This window comes from Bos indicus, chromosome 11 (genome assembly GCF_029378745.1).
Source record: "Bos indicus isolate NIAB-ARS_2022 breed Sahiwal x Tharparkar chromosome 11, NIAB-ARS_B.indTharparkar_mat_pri_1.0, whole genome shotgun sequence".
NCBI classification, from domain to species: domain Eukaryota; kingdom Metazoa; phylum Chordata; class Mammalia; order Artiodactyla; family Bovidae; genus Bos; species Bos indicus.
This window is the reverse complement of record NC_091770.1, coordinates 6,214,047-6,237,684: the sequence shown is the minus strand read 5'-3', so window position 1 is coordinate 6,237,684 and position 23,638 is coordinate 6,214,047. Positions and strand designations below refer to the sequence as shown.

The 23,638-nt window shown below is 46.8% G+C and overlaps 1 protein-coding gene across 1 annotated transcript in view; it reads left to right on the top strand.

Annotated features, from left to right (window-relative positions):
- RFX8 (regulatory factor X8) overlaps positions 1-10,556 on the top strand; it is a 52,235-nt gene extending 41,679 nt beyond the window's left edge. The window contains exons 13-15 of the mRNA XM_070798320.1: positions 985-1,099; positions 5,070-5,386; positions 10,205-10,556. Of these exons, the coding sequence (XP_070654421.1) occupies positions 985-1,099; positions 5,070-5,386; positions 10,205-10,399 (627 nt within the window). The 3' untranslated portion in view covers positions 10,400-10,556. The remainder of the gene's footprint in view (positions 1-984; positions 1,100-5,069; positions 5,387-10,204) is intronic.
- The last annotated feature ends 13,082 nt before the right edge of the window (positions 10,557-23,638 follow it).

Below are 23,638 nucleotides of genomic sequence, written 5' to 3'. Positions count from 1 at the left end.
TTTAGCATTGGAAAAACTCAGGAAAAATACAGAAGAAGCCATCATCTGGGTACTTCAGCGAGGAGCCCCAGCAGAGGATATGGGGGTGGGGGGTGCCTGTCCCAGGGAGGCCCCCCCCATAGGGTCTTGCTTGGTTACAGGTCCACACCCACCCAGAGCCCCGAGTGGTCCTTTGGGGGTTCTCGGTGGGGGCTGAAGCTAAGCAGAGATGGAAAGGCAGCTCTTTATTCCTGGCCAGTCACCACTCTCTTCCTTGGAGACTGTGGTTGAGACTGTGGTTGAGGCTGTGGGTGGTCCCCACGCAGGGGAGGTTCAGGGGGTTCACCCCAGCCTGTGCGGGGGAGCTCCTGCGGCTCTGTCAGTTTGTAATTCACCAGAAGTGCAACCCAAGGCTGCTGTCAGTCTGGCGGGGGAGTTCCTTGGTCTGCACATACAGCATCCCCCAGCACCCAGTTTAGTGCCACTCAGGCCATCGGATGACCACACAGGTGGACCTTCCGGGCCTCGATAATTCACCCAGTGCAGCAGCCAGCTTGGTGCTTTCCAAAATCGGCCCCCTTCCTCCCATCACTGTGGGATTCTGGGCCCCTTTATCACAGCATCGGACTTGCCAAGTATAAATTAGCCCCCAATGTCCCCGATGGCAACTGCCAAGGGGGCCTCAGTGGGACTGCCCTGCAGGGGTCACCCTGAAGGGGTCCTCACAAGTCACCTCTTTTTAAAAAATTGTGGGGATTAAAAAAAGAAGTAGGCCCCTCTCCCACCTCCTGCCTTCTCTCCCCGTACTTCAGGTCTTGCCAGGAATCACCCCCAACAAGGGATGGCGAGAGGCCAGGCCTGGGCCTCCCACCCTGCCCTTCCTGCCTCCTCTCCCACTTCGGCCATGTCAGTATCTGCACCCACCGTGGGCGACTTTGACAACAAGCTCGCCTCAATTTTTATCATAAACCCCAGCATTTTTTTTTTCTTTCTAAAATGTAACAGCCAAGCAGAAGCAAAGAGGAGTTTCTCCAATTGGCCGCCAGCTTCCAGCTGAGGTGGAATTTCCTCCTCACGGCAGTGAGCAAAGCCATGACCCTCTGTCATAAAGACAGCTTCGGTAAGTCCGAGAACACAGTGCTGTGCAGTCTACCTGCCACAGGTGTGGTTACAGCTAAGTGCTTCCCATATGGCTGTGTGAAACCCACTCACCATCTTCTCGCCTTTCTATGTAAAATACAACGCGGACACAGAGAATCACACAAAACCATGCTAATCTTTTTATAACAACACCACGATGATTCATCAAATGGCTGGACCCTGCCTCACTCTCCTGTCCATGAAAATAATCAGTAAACAATCAAAAGTAAGAACAAAGTTTTACTTGAGCCAGACTAAGGACCAGCCCTTGCAGGTAGCCCTGGTGGTAAACAATGCTCCTGTCAATGCAGGAGTTGTGGGTTCAATCCCTAGGTCAGGAAGATCCCTGGGGGGAGGGCGTGGCAACCCACTCCAGTACTCTTGCCTGGAGAATCCCATGGACAGAGGAGCCTGGCGGGCTACAGTCCATGGGGTCGCAGAGAGTCAGACATGAGTGAAGCAACTTAACACACACGCACTAGGTCTGGCCCACAAGCCCGCTCTCCAGATGACCCTGAGAAGCTGCTCTGGATGCTCTGGAGAGCAGCACAGTTTCATATCTTGTCAGAACAAAGAATATTAAGCAAGTCATTTCCTCAGTGTTTAAAAAAAGAGAGAGACCAGCATGCACACAGCAAGTCAGCATGGCCTTGGCACCTGGAAGCGGAGTCTTATCATTGAAGGAGGCCCAGCGTTGGTGTCCCCAGAAGGGAGGCATTTAATCTTTGTTTTCAACATGGACGTTCTTTACTTCTTGTCAATATGTCCTTTTCTCTAACAGTCAAAGCAGAAGACCTGTGTAGGGTTGATAGGCCACAAACTTGATACTATTTTCGTTAGCATCAGAGTCAAGTTCCCTCATGTATAAAGCCAGATGCCTCCTTTAGAGTTCAATATGTGGAAGTTTCTTTTATCATTCCCCTGCTGTCATTTTTAGATATGCAGGAAATCTCCTCTGACTTTTGAATTATCTGCTTTGGGACATTCTGAGAAAAGAACCAGGCACCCTCTTATATTCCCAACTGAGATGGAGGGAAAAAATGGGTTCTTTGGGGCACCTGGATTTAACTTCCAGGAATAAAAATTGATAAAGTTCCCCCTGTGGGCTTCCCTGGTGACTCAGACCGTAAGGAATTCACCTGCCCGTGCAGCAGACCTGGATTCAATCCCTGGATCGGGAAGATCCCCTGGAGAAGGGAATGGCTACCCACTCCAGTATTCTTGCCTGGAGAATCCCATAGACAGAGGAGCCTGGTGTTACAAAGAGTTGGACACGACTGAATGACTGACACCACTGTGTGCAGATGGAAGAATAAATCAGAGTCTGTCTTGCAAACTTTCTTGTCAAATGGATGGTCTTCCTGTGCTGGGGAGGTCTCACCTGTCACAGCTGTGGTGCTGACGCACAGGACAGGAGAGTCGTGGGGATGGACAGTCATCCCTGAGGCCCGTGGCCCCATGGAGGGGATCACTCATTTCAGCAGATATCTGTGCATCCTGCAAAATCCCAGGCTCCTTCCTGGACACTGGACACACAGCCATGGACAGACAGATAGAGCCTCCACCACAAGAGCTCACACACCAGTCAGGGTGAGGAACCCCTGCCCCAGGGCTGCCAGAGGCCCTTGCATCGGGTACGGGGATCAGGAAGAGCGGACAAAGAGCAGACAAGCCCCAGTCTAGACCGTTCTGCAAACTCTGGGTCTCTTTGGAGGGTTTCGGCTGTAAGCAGCCACACAGGTGACACCCATTCATCATGAGGCTCTGCCCATGAAAGTCAGGACGATGGGCTTAATGTTGGTGTCTTCCAGGGCAGAGTTCAGGTACAACCACAAAAGGAAAACCAGCCCTTTCAGCAGTTTGTACTGCCGACTGAAAAAAATGCACAAGCTGAAAGTTAAGAGTAATGTTTTATTTAATGGACAAAACTGAGGACGTAAGCCTAGGACACAGCATCTCAGGTAGCTCTGAGGGACTGAAGAGGTGAGGGGCGGAGCCAGGATGTACATGAGTTTTTTGCAACAAAGACCAAGTAGTGGGAACATCAAAAGATTGCTTTTAATTAAAGAAAACCTGACATCTTAAGTTAAGGAGTGTGTGTGTGTGTATTAGTCCCTCAGTCATGCCCGACTCTTTGAGACCCCGTGGACTGTAGCCCGCCAGGCTCCTCTGTCCATGGGATTTTCCAGGCAAGAATACAGGAGTGGGTTGCCATGCCCTCTTCCAGGGAATCTTCCAGACCTAGGAATGGAAGCTGGGTCTCCTGCATTGCAGGCAGATTCTTTACCATCTGAGCCACCAGGGAAGCCCTAAGGAATTTAGTGCTCTTCTGTCTATGGGAGGATGCAAGAGTCTGGGCTCACTGAAATCATTCCTTTGATATGCTTCTCGGCTCTCCAGGGCCAGTATCCTGTGTTTTCTCACCCTGAATCTCCTCGGGGGGTGCTGCTGGGACGGCTGCAGCAGCTGATTACTAGACGTGGGGTGGACACCCTGCCTCCATCCCGAGTCCCCCCAGGGCTCACTGTCGGGGCTGTAATGTGATGGCTTGGAAGCTGCAGCATCTTTGATAACTCATAGAGCGGGTGCCCTCCACCTTCTTGGACCTTCATATGAAATCAGAGTACTCACACCACCCATTCTTTCTCTGCACACGAACCGCGGTTTCACAAAGTCAAACAAGTGAAGAGTTGTTTTGGGGTCAGACTTATTCCAGACCATGTCATGTCACAGAACCAGGCTCTCTCACCCAAGACCTAGCAGAAAAGAGTGGACCTTGTGCAGAGCTTTGAATTGCACAGCAAGGGTCCACACGCCCGTCTGGGGTTGGTGCCATCGTTCATGGTCTGAGTTATTTTACAAGTCTTGTAAATTGTATCAAACAGGTAATATGATTCTCCTGCCCAGAAATGCAAACTATCATGTGTCAGGTGGGTACAGCTGAGGACAGCTGTGTGGCATCTCTTTGTAAATTAATGTCAGTGGCATGCTTTACTGTCTGTGTATGCTTAGTCCTTTGAATTCTCTCTTTTTTTAATTTATTTTTTATTGGCATATAATTACAATTCTACTGGTGGTTTCTGCCGTACAACAACATGAATCGGCTGTACGTATACATATATCCCCTCCTCTTGGGCCTCCCTCCCACTGCCCCATCCCTCCCCTGTAAGTCATCACAGAGCACCGAGCTGAGCTCCCAGTGCTATAATCAGTTGCAGCAGCTTGCTATTTCTCTCATGAATTGAGTCCCATAAAAATCTTTGAAATGCGTCCATTCTACATCTGTGTGAGAATCACGGTTTATCTTCATTAAAAAATTACCTTTTGATATGTGGCAGAAACCAACACAATTCTGTAAAGCAATTATCCCTCAATTAAAAAATAAGTAAATTTAAAATAAAAGATTTTTAAAGATTAATTTAAAAAATTGTCTTTTAAGAACTGTTCTAGGCTAGATCTCCTCCCACCCCGTTTCTCAACTGAACGTTAATTATCCTTTTGTTTTCTGGAGCCAGAGGCCTTGGGATTCAGACCACTCAGCTGGCCCTTGCCCACCAGCTCCCTAAGGACAGCCCCTGCGCCCCTCACCCGTTTCCCCCCAGGAGTTGCAGCCAGGTAGTGGGTGGTCGAGGGGCACTCTCTCCACCTCCGGGAAGGGCACCCGTTTCTCTGCAAGGTGGCCCTCCTCCCATGTCACAGCAGCTGTGTTGATGTTCCCTGTCATGACTCAGCTCACTGAGCACCTTGTGCTAAAGCCACCTTCTGGGGTCCTCTGGGTGTGGGATGCTGCGAGGGTGATGGATGCTGCAGGGACTCAGGCTTTGCCAGGAGGAGTGAGGCTCTAGTGCACAGGAGCTGAGAGCCCTGGAAAAGCTGTTGGTTCCACGGGGATCCGTTTACCTGTCCATCTGTCTGTGTGCTTATTCACTGGGGGTTGTTATTTCATGTAGGCTCCTGGCACCTGTTTCACTTGCTGCTTTCGGAATATGTGATTCACATACTTCAGTCGTGCATTGAGGAGGAAGAGGAGGAGGACAACGTGGGAAGTCTCAAGGAGATACTGCCAGATGACCAGTCTCCTGTCCAGCCAGACTATGAGCCCCACCACCCTCCAGACTGCCCCCCAGCTCAGGAGCATGAAAGCCTGAGTGCGGATCCCCCCCGGGTGATGCTCAGATGCAAGGGCCAGAGCCCCGGTGCCACGGCGGGGAGCAGTGTGGTGGTCAGGGTGCCTGGCTTCCTCGTAGACACCGTCACGGGCAACAAGGTATGTACACCGTGGCCCAGCCTTCCATCCACCGGTGTTCTCAGGAAGTGAGAACCCAGGGGGCTAGGAGACCCACGTGCTGGGCGTAGTCGCTCAGTTGTGTCTGACTCTTTGCAATCCCATGGACTGTAGCCCATCAGGCTCCCCTGTCCATGGGATTCTTCAGGCAAGAATCCTGGAGTGGGTTGTCATTCCCTACTCCAGGGGATCTTCCCAACCCAGGGATTGAACCCAGGTCTCCCACATTGCACGCAGATTCTTTACCATCTGAGCCACCAGGGAAGCCCTAAGAAACCCATAGAGGGGGTTATACATTGTCCAAACAAGGACACAGGATTCTAGATTCATCTCTGCTATAAGCAATTTTGCCAGTGTGTCTGTTGACCACTGCTTAGCTCCAAAACATGCCTGGTCTGATGAGAGCTGTGCAATATGGGGACTGCTCTCCCCTGGCCCTTCCAGAGCCTGCCTGGCATGAACAGACTCACTGAGCAGCAGATCACTACAGCTAAGAGGAGTGACATACACTGAAAAAGCCTCTGGCAGACTGTACTCACAGTCTGAGTACAAAGGATTTTTGAAAGGGTAGAATTGTGGTCCATCTTGAAAGATACAAAAATAAGGATTGCAGGAATTCTCTGGTAGTCCAGTGGGTAGGACTCTGCGCTTTCAGTCCCAGGGCCTGAGGTTTAATCCCTGGTTGGGAAATTAGGATTCTGAAAGCCTTGCAGCATGGCCAAAAAATTAAAATAATGAAAAGTAAGGCAATTTCTCTGGTGGTCCAGTGGCTAAGACTCCATACTCCCAGTGCAGGACGCTGGGGTTCGATCCCTAGTCAGGGAACTAGATCCCGCATGCTGCAGCTAAGACCTGGGGCAGCCAAGTAAATAAAAAATAAATACGTATTAAAAAAATAATGAAAGTAAGAATGGCTACTTATCGAATATACTGTGCACACTTGATATATATTGTCTCAAAGCCATACAACCCTGCACAGTATCTGTTCTTATCATTTTCATGCCGTGGATGAGGAGACAGAGGCTCAGAAAAGCTAAGTGGAGGCCCAGAGTCACACAGCAAGTAAACTGCAGAACAGAGGCTGACACCCTGGCCTGCTTGATCTCATCATTCTTCTCCTACAGTGCTAGATGGGAGGAGGATGGTCCAGGCCCCCAGAAGACTAGGACATAGGATACAGAGATCTGAGATGGGGTCTTGAGTGCCAGGGAGGGGAGGCAGATTGAGCAGGAAGTTCAGCTAGATGCGATGCAGGGGAGTGGGCTGGTTGGGGGAAAAAACCCTGACAACACCTGTCAGTAGTAATTTCTAAAACTCCTGCACACGTTTGGAAGCTTGGCCTTTTTACCTGGCGTTCTTTTCACATCCACAAGTTCCCCTTCTGAGTAGATGAGGAGTCTACTTAGGAGACCACTGAAGGCAGGAGTGTGACCTCAACCTGGATGAAACGTGGTCAAAGCCACGTGGCTGAGTCACAGCTGGAACTGTCTGTGCCCTGCGTGCATGCTAAGTCACTTCGGTCGTGTCCAGCTCTTTGTGACCCCATAGACTGTAGCCTGCCAGGCTCCTCTGTCGTGGGATTCTCCAGCAAGAACACTGGAGTCCATTGCCATTTCCTTCTCCAGGGGATCTTCCTGACCCAGGGATCAAACTCGTGTCTCCTGCATTGGCAGGTGCGTTCTTTACCGCTCCCGCCATCTGGGATGCCCGTCCATGCCCCGCAGCCCTTCCCCATTCCAAGCACACAGAACCTCGGCAGACTGTTACTGAGCTGGACTGGACGAGACACCCACTGGCCTGGACAAATGAAACAGGAGCCAAAGAGCCAGTTCTCACAGTCACCAGCCCTCTGTCTCCATCAGGCGTTCATTTGCTGACCTCGAGACGGTAAATTCAACACCCGGTACTTCCGTGCTCTCGGTGCTAGAGACTCTAATGTGAGTCTGTAAAGAAGAAACTCATCTCCCCTGGGAGTGTGTATATGAAGCCAACAAGACAGAGGAGACCGGGAAACAGGAAAAGACTGGCCCCCAATCAGGACTGGTGAGGGGGGAGGGGTGCTGGGCCACTGAGAGAAGGAGCAGATGGAGGCGGTTCAGGCTGCACTCACTGAGCTGGTGATTCAGGGCCGTGGGCAGAGAGAAGGCCCAGCTCAGTCTGGAGAAGGGACAGGTTGGCCAGACTGTGCCCTAGAGAACCCTCTCCTGGCTCCTGACCCTCTGGAGAACACATCCTGTCCTGGGTGACAGGACCCGTCCGGGGGGCTTACCCTAGTCACTTGGGAGCCCCAACAGGATGCGTGTCTGAGCTGGATGTTCAAGTCTGATGATTTGGGAAAATATCTGTAGCCTACTGTGAGCAGTTCTGGTACATAACTTCTTGGGTTCAAATCCCACGTCTTCCACTTAAGCGGGTTTCCTAGGTGGCTCAGTGGTAAACTGAGCCCTGCCAGTGTCCCCCTGCCAGTGCAGGAGACATGGGTTTGATCCCTGGGTCGGGAAGATGCCCTGGAGAAGGAGATGGCAACCCACTCCAGTACCCTTGTCTGGGAAATCCCATGGACAGAGGAGCTGAGAACGTTGGGCAAGTTGCTTTATTTGTCTGCTCAGCTTCCTCTTCTACAAAATGGAAATAAAGACGTCTAATTCCATAGGCTAAATGAGGTATAAATATGTTAATTATTTGTAAAATTCCTAGAAGCATAAAAAGTACCCATAATCCTAGTCATTGTTATTATTTCTCCAACAAAACCTCCTAATCTGAACACCTTTACAGAACATTCTCTACCCAATCCACTAGTCACTCTGAAGTTTATTGCAGTGGGTGTATTCCACCTATATTTAATTGGTGGCAACAGTAGAGAGGACATTAAATAATTGAACAACATAATAAAGCAATACAAGCAGATAAATGTCAGATAACCCAAGGTAATATGCATTAGAGATTAATTAAGCCTGCTTGTGCGTGCGTGAGCCTGCCAATTTAGCTATAATGACTTAGACACTCCAACACTGAAAAGTTAGGCTCGCCTAATTTCCATTGCCCTCACTAGTCAGCCTGTGCACTTGTCCTCAACAAAAAAGCACACGCTCGGGGTCCGATCTGCTTTCATCTGCCACGAGCTAACACCTGTTCAGCTGCACCCCTGGGGCTGACTCCTCTGGACAGTTCAGCTCAGTCCCTGCATCTACAGCAGCAACTCAAGTCAGCAATCCCCACCGCCACTTCCATCTGTCGCTCTTGTCCATTCTCCCGATGCTCAAAATAGTAAGATGCCAAGGCATGTCTTAAGAATAAAGGGAAAATTATACTGATATTAAATAAAGGCCATTCTCCTTAACCTGGCAACCAGTTCCAGTATTCTTGCCTGGGAAACCCATGGACAGAGGAGTCTGGTGGGCTCCAGTCCGTGGAGTTGCAAAGTCAGACACAGCTGAGCATGCACACGTGCACACACACACACACACAGTTTTCAGTTTAGGTCATATACTCAAGCAGGAAAGCAAGGCAAAAATATTTAAAAATAAGTGACTTCAGCCAAAAGGTAAAGATGAAGACAGATGGTATTTGTTTTTTTGTTTGTTTGTTTTTTTGTTTTGAGAGAAGAAAAACATCTTTTCCTTGGTTGGTGATGGTTATCATTGAATTTATGGAGAATGGGTGAGATATGTACTTTCATTAACCTTGCGTTCAAAGTCACCTTTTGCACATCTTTGTCAAAATATGCTTGCTTATGGGGATGGAGGGGGCACTGTTGAAGAAATCAGACCAAGAAAATACATCTCTGTCAGTTTGAAAGTAATCATATCCGAGGATTTGCCCATCTTTCGAATACCCTTGGAGCTGAGGGTGGCGTATTATCCTTGTTTCTCTGATAGGAAGGTTTGCTCAGGCAACTTGATGACTATCTGAGAGCCAACATCAGAGTCTGTGAATGTCTCATGTCAATTACTACCCTATAGAGTGTTAATGTACGGAGAAGGCAATGGCACCCCACTCCAGTACTCTTGCCTGGAATATCCCATGGATGGAGGAGCCTCGTAGGCTGCAGTCCATGGGGTCACACAGAGTCGGACACGACTGAAGCAGCTTAGCAGCAGAGTATTAATGTAACCCATGAGAGTCTTCACAGACTTCCTCCTTTATATACTGGTCTATTTGACCAGTGGTGGAGGGAGGGTCTGCGTGGGAACTTGAGCCAACTGTGTCGGCTCATAGGGTCAGTATCCATCTGGAAAGCAGCCAAGGTGACGAGCGTTACAGCTGCGAGGTGACCCATGGGCACTTCACAGGCTCCCTCCTGACTTTCACAACTGATCCAGGCTCTCTGCGTCTGTTTTAAGTTTTAATTTTTTGGCCGAGCTTCATGGCATGAAGGATCCTAGTTCCCCAAGCAGGGATCGCACGCACACCTCCTGCATTGGACACACAGGATCTTCACCCCTGGACTGCCAGGGAAGCCCTCCCCTGTGCCTTTAATGGCAGTGTCGTCCCTCTCTGGCCTCACAAACACCTGCAGTGCCCCCGTCCTTTTCCTCAAGGGAGCCACCCACTCCCACTCTTGCGCCAACCCCCAACACCCTCTCTTGTGCCATCCTGGGTTTGAGATTCCTTCCACAAAGTCTTCAGCAGCCCCTGAGTGCTCCCCTGGGAAGTCGGGGTCCCCTGCACTAGGTCCAGGGTGAGATGAGCGTGTGCTAGCAGAATTCAAATGGTGGGTCCTGAAATGGAAAAGCGTAACTTTCTCTTTTCATCTTTTCTTCTAAACACCGCCTCCCTGCCCCACCCACCCCACAACAGCTCATCCAGGTATTGTTGGAGGATAAAGCCACAGAAAGCACCATCAAACTCACCCTTCCTCTGGGACAAGAGACCCTCATAACCCTGACAGATGGACAGAAATTTGTGATCCACATATCGGATGTATCCCAAAGCTCTGAGGATGTTTATCTTACGGAAAGTAATGCTGACACGGGAGATTATTTATTGGACTAGGACCTGAGAAAGCATACATTTTTTTCATTAAGGATAGAGTAAATGGTAACACTTTCGTATTGGTGAGAAAGAAGATTCTGTGTAAATGATAGAGGTAGCAATGTTTCTGTTTATATGTATTTCAAGGTATTGGTTTTGATGAATCATATAAATTGATTTGGAGAATAATTTTTGCCTCTGTTGCCTTTATTCAGGGCTTTTGCAGTATTTCTGTGGGGACTTGAGAGAAATTTGAGAAATCCTGTTGGTAATAAAAACATGGATCATTCTCCAGTGAAAGATGAAGTTTGTAGAAGAGCAAGTAGTACAAGCAGTCAAAGGCCCCTCATAATATTTTTCGTCCCCTCAGGAGTACCCTAATCAACATAGAGTTTGTAGAAAGATCCCTTCAGGCCTTGAGGAAGAGGGAAAAACTCAATTATTTGATAGTGCTGTTAGAGTTACTCACTGCTCCAATATAGCAGGGGTCCCCATCCCCCGGGATCTAATGCCTGATGCTCTGAGGTGGAGCTGATGCAATAACAATGGAAATGAAGTGCACGAGGGATGTAATGCACTTCAGTCATCCCCAGGCCCCCAGTGCGTGAAAAAATGGTCTTCCAAGAAACTGGTCCCTGGTGCCAAAAAGTTTGGGGACCCCTGCTAAGGATCCCACCTTGGCTTCGTTCACATGGCTCTTTTCTTCAAGTGATACAGAACTATGAACCCAACGGTGACTGCCACAAATGTGGATGTCCTGCTGATGCTCTGTTCCTCTCTAGCACGATCCCAAAAAACCCTGACACTGAGGTAGATCCCTGTTAAACCAGACCATTTTTATGTAACCGATTATGATACTTGAAAGGAATTTAACAATTCATGCTTAACAATGTCTGGTAGCAGTGGAAATAAGGGAATGTTTTATTGATCTCCTATTACATAAGAAATGAATTAAATTTCTTGAAATGCTTGGGAATTTTAAAGAAACATCAGAACTCTAGATCACTAGATTCATTAAGAATTATTCATCATTATGGTTTAAAAAGTAATCATGTTTTAGAGCCTTTACTACTACATTGAATATGTGATCTAATTTCTTAAGCCATCTGGGAGCAGTTATTTGTCAAAAGAAAAAAAAAACACACACACACTCAGAGGCCTGCATCCTTTGGCTTACTGTTCAGTGACTTCGCGTATCCTTTGCTCACATCTAAGCGGACAGGTAATGGGCTGAGTCAGGGAACAAAGGCAACGATAAGCTGTATGGGTCCGGGAACAGCTAATTGTGTTTGCATACTTTGGGGTAAACTGATTAGCTGAGAGCTGGCAGAGGGCATTCATCCTTGAAAAGACCATCCAGGCAATCAAAGAAAATTCCACTTATCTGTTTATCTGCAGGGTTTGAAGTTAGGATAGGGGGTGGGGGGGGGGTGAGTAACAGAGAGGAGAGGAAGGGGCTTCTGGGGCCCTCATCTGCTCCAGCTCTTGGTCTGGGGGTGGCCCTACGGCATGTTCGCCTTGTAAAAATGTGTTTCAAAGCTTCACATTTGCTTTGATTGCTTTTCTGTTTATGTTCTATATGACAACGTACTTTTTAAAACAGAAGTCTGTGCATGTAGGGAGGGGGTGGGGGAGAGAAGGACAGGGAGTTTTGGGGTTAGTGAACTCTTATAAACTACTACAGTGAGGGCTGAGTGCTCAGTCACTTCAGTCGTGTCTGACTATTTGTGACCCTATGGACTGTAGCCTGTCAAGCTCCTCTGTCCATGGGATTCTCTAGGCAAGAATACTGGAGTGGGTTGCCATTTCCTTCTCCAAGGAATCTTCCCAACCCAGGGATCGAACCTGGGTCTCTTAAGGCTCCTGCATTGCAGGTGGATTTTTTACTGCTGAGCCACCAGGGAAGCCCATAAACTACTACAAAATACACATAGATATGTTATACTACTGTTATATATAGGATCAATAAACAACAAAGTCCTACTAAATAGGATAGGGAACTATATTCAATATCCTGTGATAAACCATCATGGAAAAGAGTATTTTAAAAAAGAAAGTCTATATATGTATGGCTGAGTCACTTTGCTGTACAGCAGAGATTGGCATGACATCACAGATCAACTGTACTTCAATAAAAAGTTTACATTAAAAAAAAAAATCAGTGCGCACATTGTAGGAGAGAATGAGGCTTAGAAGCACACAGGAGGGTTTGGAAAGCAACGAGGGCCCTCTATTTCTCATTCTCCATCATCGGCAGGTGCTCGGATGGTTCTGCTAATCTGGACTTGGTGAACCTGGGCTGGGCCCACTCAGCCAGCTGCTGTCCCTGACAGGCTCGCGGGGGCCGGCAGGTCTAGGGTGGTCTCCCCTGGGATCCCTAGGCTCCTCTCCCACATGCCTCCAGCAGCCCAGCCCGGGCATGTTCTCACAGCAGAGCTGGGGGCCAAGGAAGCAGAAATAGAAACAGGTTTTCATGCTTCTGTTTGCATCAGTGCCTGCCCCATGTTCCAAAGCAAAGTGGAGACGGTTCTAGGAAAGGGTGTGCACACAGACGGGATGTCGAATGGGTGGATTTTTCCAATCTCCCATATCAAGGTCAATGCTAACTGCTACCCGCTACCCAAATCATTATCCCAGATGTTCGAATAGGGAGACAGTTTTGCAGGAGAATGACCTGCTCAACGTCATTTGGACAACAGTGAGAACCTGATCATCAGAACAGGGTCCACAGTCACCCCATGGCATCGACCACTGTGACATTTTGACAGCACTGCCTTCAGGCAACATAACCTGATAAGAAACAGACATTAGCTCCCTAGTGCTGCGAAGAGCCCACAGTAGTTTCCGAAACAGTCACTTTAAGTAGGAATAACAATGAGAACTTGTGCAGATGGAAATCTCCCCAGGGCACATCACTGATTGTCAGTGTGGTGCCTACAGCGAGAGCAGCACATTGAATTTTCTTCACATAATAATCATAACTACACCCACGTAGATCTTGGAACATGAATTTTCACTCATGATGATGGTGAGTTGGAGGCCCACTAACACTGTCAGTGGATTTTTCCGAAACCAGAAATTTGATCTAAAATGTACAGTGATGTGTCCCAAAACTGTCATGCACTCATTTACCAGGTCCTTTTTAAATATGGGGGATCATCAAAGAACAAAAGAGGCATCTCCCTGCTCTTAGAGGATGAAGAAGTTCAGAACAAGCCTCCCCAGAATGTTCCACTTTGGCATGGGGATCCTGCAGGCTTCAAAGAAATATATTCCCTCCCATGACTATCTATACTTGACTCTTATACTTGGGCCACCTGATGCAAACAGCCAATTCACTGGAAAAGACCCTGACACTGGGAAAGATTGAAGGCAAAAGGAGAAGTGGGTGGCAGAGGATGAGATGGTTGGATGGCATCACCGACTCAATGGACATGAGTTTGAGCAAACTCTGGGAGATAGTGAAGGGCAGAGAAACCTGGTGTGCTGCAGTCCAAGGGGTTGCAAAGAGTCAGACACTTTGCAACTGAATAACAACAACTTTGACGACCTAAAAGAATTTAAAGCCAAGAAGAGAGTCCTCACCAGATATCTGCTGGCCCCTTTATCCTGAACTTCCCAGCTTTCAGAACCATGAAAAATAAATGTCCTTTTTTGAACCACCTAGCCTATGGTATTTTGTTATAGCAGCCCAAACAGACTAAGATAGCCCTTTGTCCCACTTTGAGTGACATTAAGAACTGAGATTGGTCAGTGGACTCAGGGTGATGTGGACCAGGCTGATCCTTCCATTACAGGATTCCACATCAATATTTCATTTAATAATTTTTACATAGATTATTGCTGCCTATACTGACTGATCCATTCAGTTCTGTTCAGCCGCTCAGTCACGTCCAACTCTTTGTGACCCCCACGGACTGCAGCACGCCAGGCTTCCCTGTCCATCACCAACCCCTGGAGCTTGCTCGGACTCATGTCCATCCAGTTGGGGATGCCATCCAACCATCTCAGCCTCTGTCGTCCCCTTCTCTTTTCACCTTCAATCTTTCCCAGCATCAGGGTCTTTTCCAATGAGTCAGTTCTTCGCATCATGTGGCCAAAGTATTGGAGTTTTAGCTTCGGCATCAGTCCTTCCATGAATCAGTTCAGTTCAGTCGCTCAGTCATGTCCGACTCTTTGTGACCCCATGAATCGCAGCACACCAGGCCTCCCTGTTCATCACCAACTCCCGGAGTTCATCGAGTCAGTGATGCCATCCAGCCATCTCATCCTCTGTCGTCCCCTTCTCCTCCTGCCCCCAATCCCTCCCAGCATCAGAGTCTTTTCCAATGAGTCAACTCTTCGCATGAGGTGGCCAGAGTACTGGAGTTTCAGCTTTAGCATCATTCCTTCCAAAGAAATCCCAGGGCTGATCTCCTTCAGAATGGACTGGTTGGATCTCCTTGCAGTCCAAGGGACTCTCAAGAGTCTTCTCCAACACCACAGTTCAAAAGCATCAATTCTTCGGTGCTCAGCCTTCTTCACAGTCCAACTCTCACATCCATACATGACCACAGGAAAAACCATAGCCTTGACTAGACGGACCTTTGTTGGCAAAGTAATGTCTCTGCTTTTGAATCTGCTATCTAGGTTGGTCATAACTTCCCTTCCAAGGAGTAAGCGTCTTTTAATTTCATAGCTGCAGTCACCATCTGCAGTGATTTTGGAGCCCCAAAAAATAAAGTCTGACACTGTTTCCACTGTTTCCCCATCTATTTGCCATGAAGTGATGGGACCGGATGCCATGATCTTAGTTTTCTGAATGTTGAGCTTTAAGCCAACTTTTTCACTCTCCACTTTCACTTTCATCAAGAGGCTTTTGAGTTCCTCTTCACTTTCTGCCATAAGGGTGGTGTCATCTGCATATCTGAGGTTATTGGTATTTCTTCTGGCAATCTTGATTCCAGCCTGTGCTTCTTCCAGTCCAGCGTTTCTCATGATGTACTCTGCATATAAGTTAAATAAGCAAGGTGACAATATACAGCCTTGATGTATTCCTTTTCCTATTTGGAACCAGTCCGTGTTCCATGTCCAGTTCTAACTTTTGCTTCCTGACCTGCATACAGATTTCTCAAGAGGCAGGTCAGGTGGTCTGGTATTCCCATCTCTTTCAGAATTTTCTACAGTTTCTTGTGATCCACACAGTCAAAGGCTTTGGCATAGTCAATAATGCAGAAATAGATGTTTTTTCTGGTACTCTCTTGCTTTTTCCATGTTCCAGTGGATGTTGGCAATTTTATCTCTGGTTCCTCTGCCTTTTCTAAAACCAGCTTGAACATCAGGAAGTTCACGGTTCATGTATTGCTGAAGCCTGGCTTGGAGAATTTTGAGCATTATTTTACTAGCATGTGAGATGAGTGCAATTGTGTGGTAGTTTGAGCATTCTTTGGCATTACCTTTCTTTGGGATTGGAATGAAAACTGACCTTTTCCAGTCCTGTGGCCACTGCTGAGTTTTCCAAATTTGCTGGCATATTGAGTGTAGCACTTTCACAGCATCGTCTTTCAGGATTTGAAATAGCTCAAGTGGAATTCCATCCCCTCCACTAGCTTTGTTCGTAGTGATGCTTTCTAAGGCCCACTTGACTTCACATTCCAGGATGTCTGGCTCTAGGTCAGTGATCACATCATCGTGATTATCTGGGTCGTGAAGATCTTTTTTGTACAGTTCTTCTGTGTATTCTTGCCACCTTTTCTTAATATCTTCTGCTTCTGTTAGGTCCATACCATTTCTGTCCTTTATTGAGCCCATCTTTGCATGAAATGGTCCCTTGGTATCTCTAATTTTCTTGAAGAGATCTCTAGTCTTTCCCATTCTGTTGTTTTCCTCTATTTCTTTGCATTGATCACTGAGGAAGGCTTTCTTATCTCTTCTTGCTATTCTTTGGAACTCTGCATTCAGATGCTTATATCTTTCCTTTTCTCCTTTGCTTTTCACTTCTCTTCTTTTCACAGCTATTTGTAAGGCCTCCCCAGACAGCCATTTTGCTTTTTTGCATTTCTTTTCCATGGGGATGGTCTTGATCCCTGTCTCCTGTACAATGTCACGAACCTCATTCCGTAGTTCATCAGGCACTCAATCTATCAGATCTAGGCCCTTAAATCTATTTCTCACTTCCACTGTATAGTCATAAGGGATTTGATTTAGGTCATACCTGAATGGTCTAGTGGTTTTCCCTACTTTCTTCAATTTAAGCCTGAATTTGGCAATAAGGAGTTCATGTTCTGAGCCACAATGAATATTCAGGACTGATTTCCTTCAGGATGGACTGCTTGGATCTCCTTGCAGTCTAAGGGATTCTCATGAGTCTTCTCCAACACCACAGTTCAAAAGCATCAACTCTTCGACTTTCAGCTTTCTTTATGGTCCAACTCTCACATCTGTACATGACTACTGGAAAAACCATAGCTTTGAGTAGACGGACCTTTGTTGGTTTTTTAATATGCTGTCTAGATTGGTCATAGCTTTTCTTCGAAGGAAGCAGTGTGTTTTAATTCCATGGCTGCGTCACCATCTGCAGTGATTTTGGAGCCCAGAAAAGAAAGTCTGTCACTTGTTTCTACTGTTTCCCCATCTATTTGCCATGAAGTGATGGGACCAGATGCCATGATCTTAGTTTCCTGAATATTGAGTTTTAAGCCAGGTTTTTCACTCTCCTCTTTCACTTTCATCAAGAGGCTCTTTAGTTCCTCTTTGCTTTCTGCCATAAGGGTGGTGTCATCTGCATATCTGAGGTGATTGATATTGCTCCTAGCAATCTTGATTCCAGCTTGTGCTTCTTCCAGCCCAGCATTTCTCATGATGCTTAAGTTAAATAAGCAGGGTGACAATATTCAGCCTTGATGTACTCCTTTTCCTATTTGGAACCAGTCTGTTCCATGACCAGTTCTAATTGTTGCTTCTTGACCTGCATACAGATTTCTCAGGAGGCAGGTAAAGTGGTCTGGTATTCCCATCTCTTTAAGAATTTTCCACAGTTTGTTGTGATCCACAAAGTTAAAGGCTTTGCCGTAGTCAATGAAGCAGATGTTTTTCTGGAATTCTCTTGCTTTTTCTATGATCCAATGGATGGTGCAAAATGATGACTTTTTCAATTTTATAATTGTTTCTAACGTATTAGCTGGAGTTCACATAGAAAGCAAATTTTTTCCTCATCAACAATTTGGTTGTTGTTGTTGTTCAGTCCCCTAGTCATACCTGACTCTTTGTGACCCCGTGCATTGCACACGCCAGGCCTCCCTGCCCCTCACCATCTCAGGAAGTTTGCCCAGGTTCATGTCCACTGCATCAGTGATGCCATCCAGCCATCTCATCCTCTGATGCCCTCTTCTCTTCCTGCATTCAATCTTTCCCAGCATCAGAGACTTTCCCAATGAGTCTGCTATTTGAATCAGCGACCAAAATACTGGAACTTCAGCTTCAGCATCAGTCCTTCCAATGAATATTCAGGGTTGATTTCCTTTAGGATTGACTGGTTTGATCTTGCTGTACAAGGGACTCTCAGGAGTCTTCTCCAGAACAATTTGGTTACCTTGAAATATAATTCATAGAGGGAAGGCAGGATCAATGCTTGAGTTATTTTTGCTTAAAAAAAAAAATAAAAGTGGGGGAGGGATAAATTGGGAATTTGGGATTGACATATTCACACTAGTGTACATAAAATAGGGAACCAACAAGGACCTACTGCGTAGCACAGAAAACTGTTTTCAATATTCTGTAATAACCTAAATGGGAAAAGAACTTGAAAAAGCATAGATAGATGTGTGTGTATAACCAAATCACTTTGCCGTACACCTGAAACTAACACAATGTTGTTAATCAATTGAACTCCAATATAAAATAAACTTTTTAATTGTTTAGAATTATCTGGAAAAAGAAAAAGTTTTTTCAGATTAAGTTGGATGTCCTAACAGTTTCCACAGATGACTAATGAGGGTTTGTTTTCAGTTGTTTCTAATCATTATTAACTCAGAGACGTGTGCACTCTCCACCCAGTTTCCCCCATACTAATTTACATAATTAGATTATAACATCAAAAGCCAGAATTTGCAATGGTGCAGTCTGTGTGTATAGCTCTGGGACTTCCTCTCGCCTGTGGGCAACAAACCCCACAGTCAAGACACAGAACTGTGATTCCGCAGAGCTCCCTCATGCTACAGCTGTTTACAGCCGCACACCGTCACCAACCCTGAGCAGCCCGCTGTTTCCCAATCCCACCATTTTGTCCTTTTGAGAATGTTACGGAAATGAAATCACACAATACGTAACCTTTGAGACTAGCTTCTGTTCTCGGCAGGATGCTTTTAAGATCCACCCAAGTGGTTGCATGTATTAATAGTTTCTTTTTAATGCTGAGGGGTATCCCATGGTATGGATACACTGCTGTTCATTCACTTATTGAGGGATATTTGGATTGTTTCCAGTTTGGGGTTATCGTGAATAAAGCTGCTGTGAACAGTGGTGTATATAGGGTTTTGTGGGGAACATTTTTCTATTTCTCTGGGATAAATGCCCAGGAGTGCAATTGCTGGGAAGTATGGTAAATTGATAAATGTAAGTTTAGACTTTTTTTTTAAAACTGCCATCGTTTTTCGTTTTGATACTTATATTATTCCATCTTTTCCCAGTGGAATATCTTTCAAGTTGCCTCTTTGACGTGTTCAATTGGTCTTTTCTAGCTGCTGTTTCTTTTCTTTCTTTCTTTCTGGTTTTTTGTTGTTTTTTTTTTTTTGACTCAAGAAAACATCCCAGGCTCCTCTTGTAAATCTCCAGCCCCAAACTTTAAATTGTGCTTTGTTACCTTTGACTGTGTGCCTCTTATTGTCCTTAACAAAGTATTCATTAATGGCAAGTGATGGGTAAGCAGCAGACCTACAATCTAATTTCTCCTATTACTAGTCAAATCTGCTTGTAAATATACCAAGGACCAGTTTCCGGCAACCAAACCTCACATTATTTGCTAGTAGGGGAATACTTTTCTATAACTACACATACATGATGGTTCAGGATTGTTTACAATACACAAATCTGAAACCTGTGGGAAATGTTACTAAACCACGTAACTGAGCTCCAATTCCATGTAGCTCCTTTGCATCATTTAGCGACCTCATGGAGTCATATATTCCCAGTAGGACTATAACATGGCACACACACACACAAAATCACTTTGGAAAATGGTTTGAAAGTGTTTCTTTCTGCTTGGGCTGTCATAACAAAATGTCATAAACTGAGTGACTTAGAAAAGAAATATCTGTCCCTCCTGTGGAGGCTGGAAGTTCAGAGATTGAGGAGTCAGGTTTCTCATGAAGGCTCTCCTCCTGTTTGCAAATATCTGCCTCTGGCTGTGTCTGTTCATGGGCTTCCCCGGAACATAGAGTGAGGCAGGGGTACGGGCACTCTGTCTCTTCCTTTTCTTAGAAGGCCATTAAACCCATCACGACCTAATCTAACCCTGCTGCTGCTGCTAAAAGCCCCACTTCCAGATACCATCCCATTACGGGTTAGAACTTCAACATATGAAGGTGGACACAAATATTCAGACCAGAACAGAAAATTCTGTATACAATTAAACATATATCTATTCTAGGACCCAATGATTTCACTCCTAAGTACTTACCCAAAGGAAAGAAAACACATATTCACAAAAAGACTTGTAAAGAGGGCTTATAGCAACTTTAGTCATAATAGATAACACCTGAAAACAATACTAATACCCATCCATTGGAGAGTGGATACGCCAGCTTCCGTGTATTTATGGTATTCATCTAATATACCAGACTGACGGCTTAAACAACGGAAGTTTATTTTCTCATAGTTCTAGAGCCTGGCAAGCACCAGACCAGGTACCAGCTGGTCTGTGAGGCTTGTGGGCTCTCAAAACTGACAGCTGACAACTCAAAGGCTGGAGAACCAGAGGAAGCAATACAGTGGGTCCCAGCCCGAGTCCAAAGGCTCCAGAACCACGAGTGTCCGTGTCCAAGGGCAAATGCACATCCCGATCAGGCCGAGAGCAGATCGGTCCTCCCCCTGCTTTCTGTCCTGTCCAGGTCCTCAGTGGATGATGCCCATGCATCAGTGAGCGCGATGCTCTTTATCCAATCTGATTCAAATGCTAATCTCTCCCAGTAATACCGACACAGCCAGAAGTAACGTTTTACCAGCTATCTGGGCATCTCTTTCTCCAGCGGAGCTGACTCATGAAATTAACCATCACCACAGGCCAAAGACAATTTGTAACACAACACCCAAAAGCGGGAACATACATAGGAAATAAAACGAATTCTTATGAATCAATACAAGAAAACACAGACAACCCAATAAAAACAGATAGGAGGTATTGACAGGCGTTTCAAAAAATGAGAGTATCCAACTGACCAACACATGTATGAGAAGGCAATGAGCCACATAAGCCATTAAAATAGAAATGAGTTATCAGGGACTTCTCTGGTGGTCCCAGGATTAAGACTCCACCCTTCCAATGCAAGGAGCACAAGTTCAATGTCTGGTTGAGGAAGGAAGATCCCACATGCTGTGTGGCACAGCCAAAAACCAAAAATCAAACATTAAAAAAAAAAAAAGAATTATCATTACTCATCCATAAATTGCAGGGGGCGGTTGAGAACCTAACAGTATATATGCCGATGAGAATATGGAGCAGCAGAAACCACCACACACTAATGGTAGTGATAAACTGATACAACCGTTCAGGAAATCAGTGTGACGTTATATAATAAAGTGAAACACACTCGCCTAGACTGCAACTCCACCGCAAGATACGTTCTCTAGAGAACGCTTGTGTATGCGCACCTGGGCCTGAGCTTGGCTTCCTCCCAAGAACTGAGTCTAAGAAGCGGACTTGACGTAGGTGCTCGCTTTGGGATGTGGTCCTGCAGAACCGCAGTGGAGGGCACTGGCCAGAATTACGGGGATATGGCGGAAGGAGAGCCACTCCAGGCGAGCATCACTGAGCCGCTTACCACTGTGCGGAACCGGGGCTCGGCCCTGTTGGAGACCCTCCAGGAAACTCTGTAGCGTGACCTTCAGAATCATCCACTTGCAACTTGGAAGTGGGGCGCGTTCATCCTCTGGTTCCTAAACCCACTGGTCAAAGGTTGTCCCAGTGGGGATTAACGTTCTGCAACTATGTGTCTCCACATTGCTCAGCCGAGCCCTACTGATGTTCCATGTGGCAGTTGGCACAGAGGCCCTGAGACAGAAAGCAAGGGACATGGACCGCTGAGGCGACCTGATGCTGTCTGTACCCCATTAAACAGTCACCACAGCAACAACCGGAGAAAACAAAGGGGCTGAAGGAAGTGAGAAAGGGCGTGGAAGAAGCCGACACACCGGCATACATGACTGTTCATAGAACTCTATTGGTGGAAACAAGTCAAATTCCCATCCACCAGTTGTTATGCAGTCGCTCAGTCGTGTCTGACTCGTTGTGACCCCACAGACCGCAGCCCACCAGGCTTCCCTGTGCTTTCCTATCCCCTGGAGTTTGCTCAGACACATGTCCATCGGGTCAGTGATGCCACCCATCAGTCAGAGAATGTTGTTGCATAGTGGTCCTCTCATACAGTCCTCTGTCACACCATCCTGGCCACATTCTCTCCGGCTGCAGGCATTTATTCTCCTTCTCTCTATCGGACTGCGCCAGGGTCTCAGTTGACCCACGAGGGATAATCGAGAGTTCGCATGCTCGGTGAAGCATATGAACTTACAGTTGAGACATGTGTGATCCAGTTCCTCAACCAGGGACCAAACTAGGGCCCCCTGCGTGGGAGCTGGAAGTCCCAACCACCAGACCTCCAGGAAAGTCCCTCACCTTCATTTTAGTGTATAAGTGCAGGGGTTAATAGTCAGCCGCCTGTTGCTCTGGCTGCTGCTGCTACTGCTAAGTCGCTTCAGTCATGTCCGACTCTGTGCGACCCCACAGACGGCAGCCTACCAGGCTCCCCCGTCCCTGGGATTCTCCAGGCAAGAACACTGGAGTGGGTTGCCATTGCCTTCTCCAATGCATGAAAGTGAAAAAATACAGTGAAGTCGCTCAGTCGTGTCCGACTCCTAGCGACCCCATGGACTGCAGCCCACCAGGCCCCTCCGTCCATGGGATTTTCCAGGCAAGAGTACTGGAGTGAGGTGCCATTGCCTTCTCCATTGCTCTGGCTAAGCCTTGAGAAAATCACCATGGGAAAAGAATAAAAGCAAAATATAGCAATACAGCATAACCCAAATAAAAGTACATCGGGTTGATCAGTTGGGGTCGGCATACCCTGCTAGGCTAAGGAAAAAAATAGTGTGGACCTTGGAACGCCGGGTCAGCGTAAGTTCAGAACATTGCTTGTGCGCACACTAAGATGTTTTCCCAAGGCATATGCAGGTTTATGACCTCCAGCTAGGTGAGAGCCGTTGTACAAGAAAATAACAAAGATAGTTTAAAGTAATCAATAAAATGGGAGATGTGACCAGGGACACAGGAAGCTGACTTCGTAACACAACAGATACTTCCTGCTTGCCAAGACACTAAATAAAAATGATGTGGGCCCGAGGAACAGGGCTCTGGACCCAAGAGGTCTTGAGTCCCCTGGTCCCATCTTTAAAACTTTAATTCTGTCTCTAGTTTCTTTTCCCCAAACTGTGCCGTCGACCACTTGCGATCCCTATCTGCTGAGCTGGACACAACATATAAGTAGTGAGCAATTTGATTATGATTTTAGATGCCCTGCCCTGTGCTCAGTCGTGTCTCATTCTTTTCGACCCCATGGACTGTAGCCCGCCAGGCTCCTCTGTCCATGAAATTCTCCAGGCAAGAATACTGGAATGGGTTGCCAGTGCCCTCCTCCGGGGGATCTTCCTCATCCAGGGATGGAACTTGCAGGCTCCTGCAGGTGGGTTCTTTACTTCTTGGAGTTTTAGATGAACTGGTGGCAATGCTCTCCTGTCACAGCCAAGTGTAAGACGACCACGGTGCTTACAGAGCAAGAGGACAGGGCCTTGGCCTCAGAAGACTTGGTAAGACTAATCTTACCATCCCCCTTCGCTCAGCTTCCTCCTGGACCAAACGACAACCACCCCTGCCTCTTGTCTATTTCACAGCACGTAGCGCTTGCTTCACGCCACACACTGGCCTAAACCTCTCCAAACATTAACCGCTTTCATCCTCCCATCCCTCACCCCCGCGATGGTAAATACTGTTTTCTGTGTTTCCTAATGAAGGAA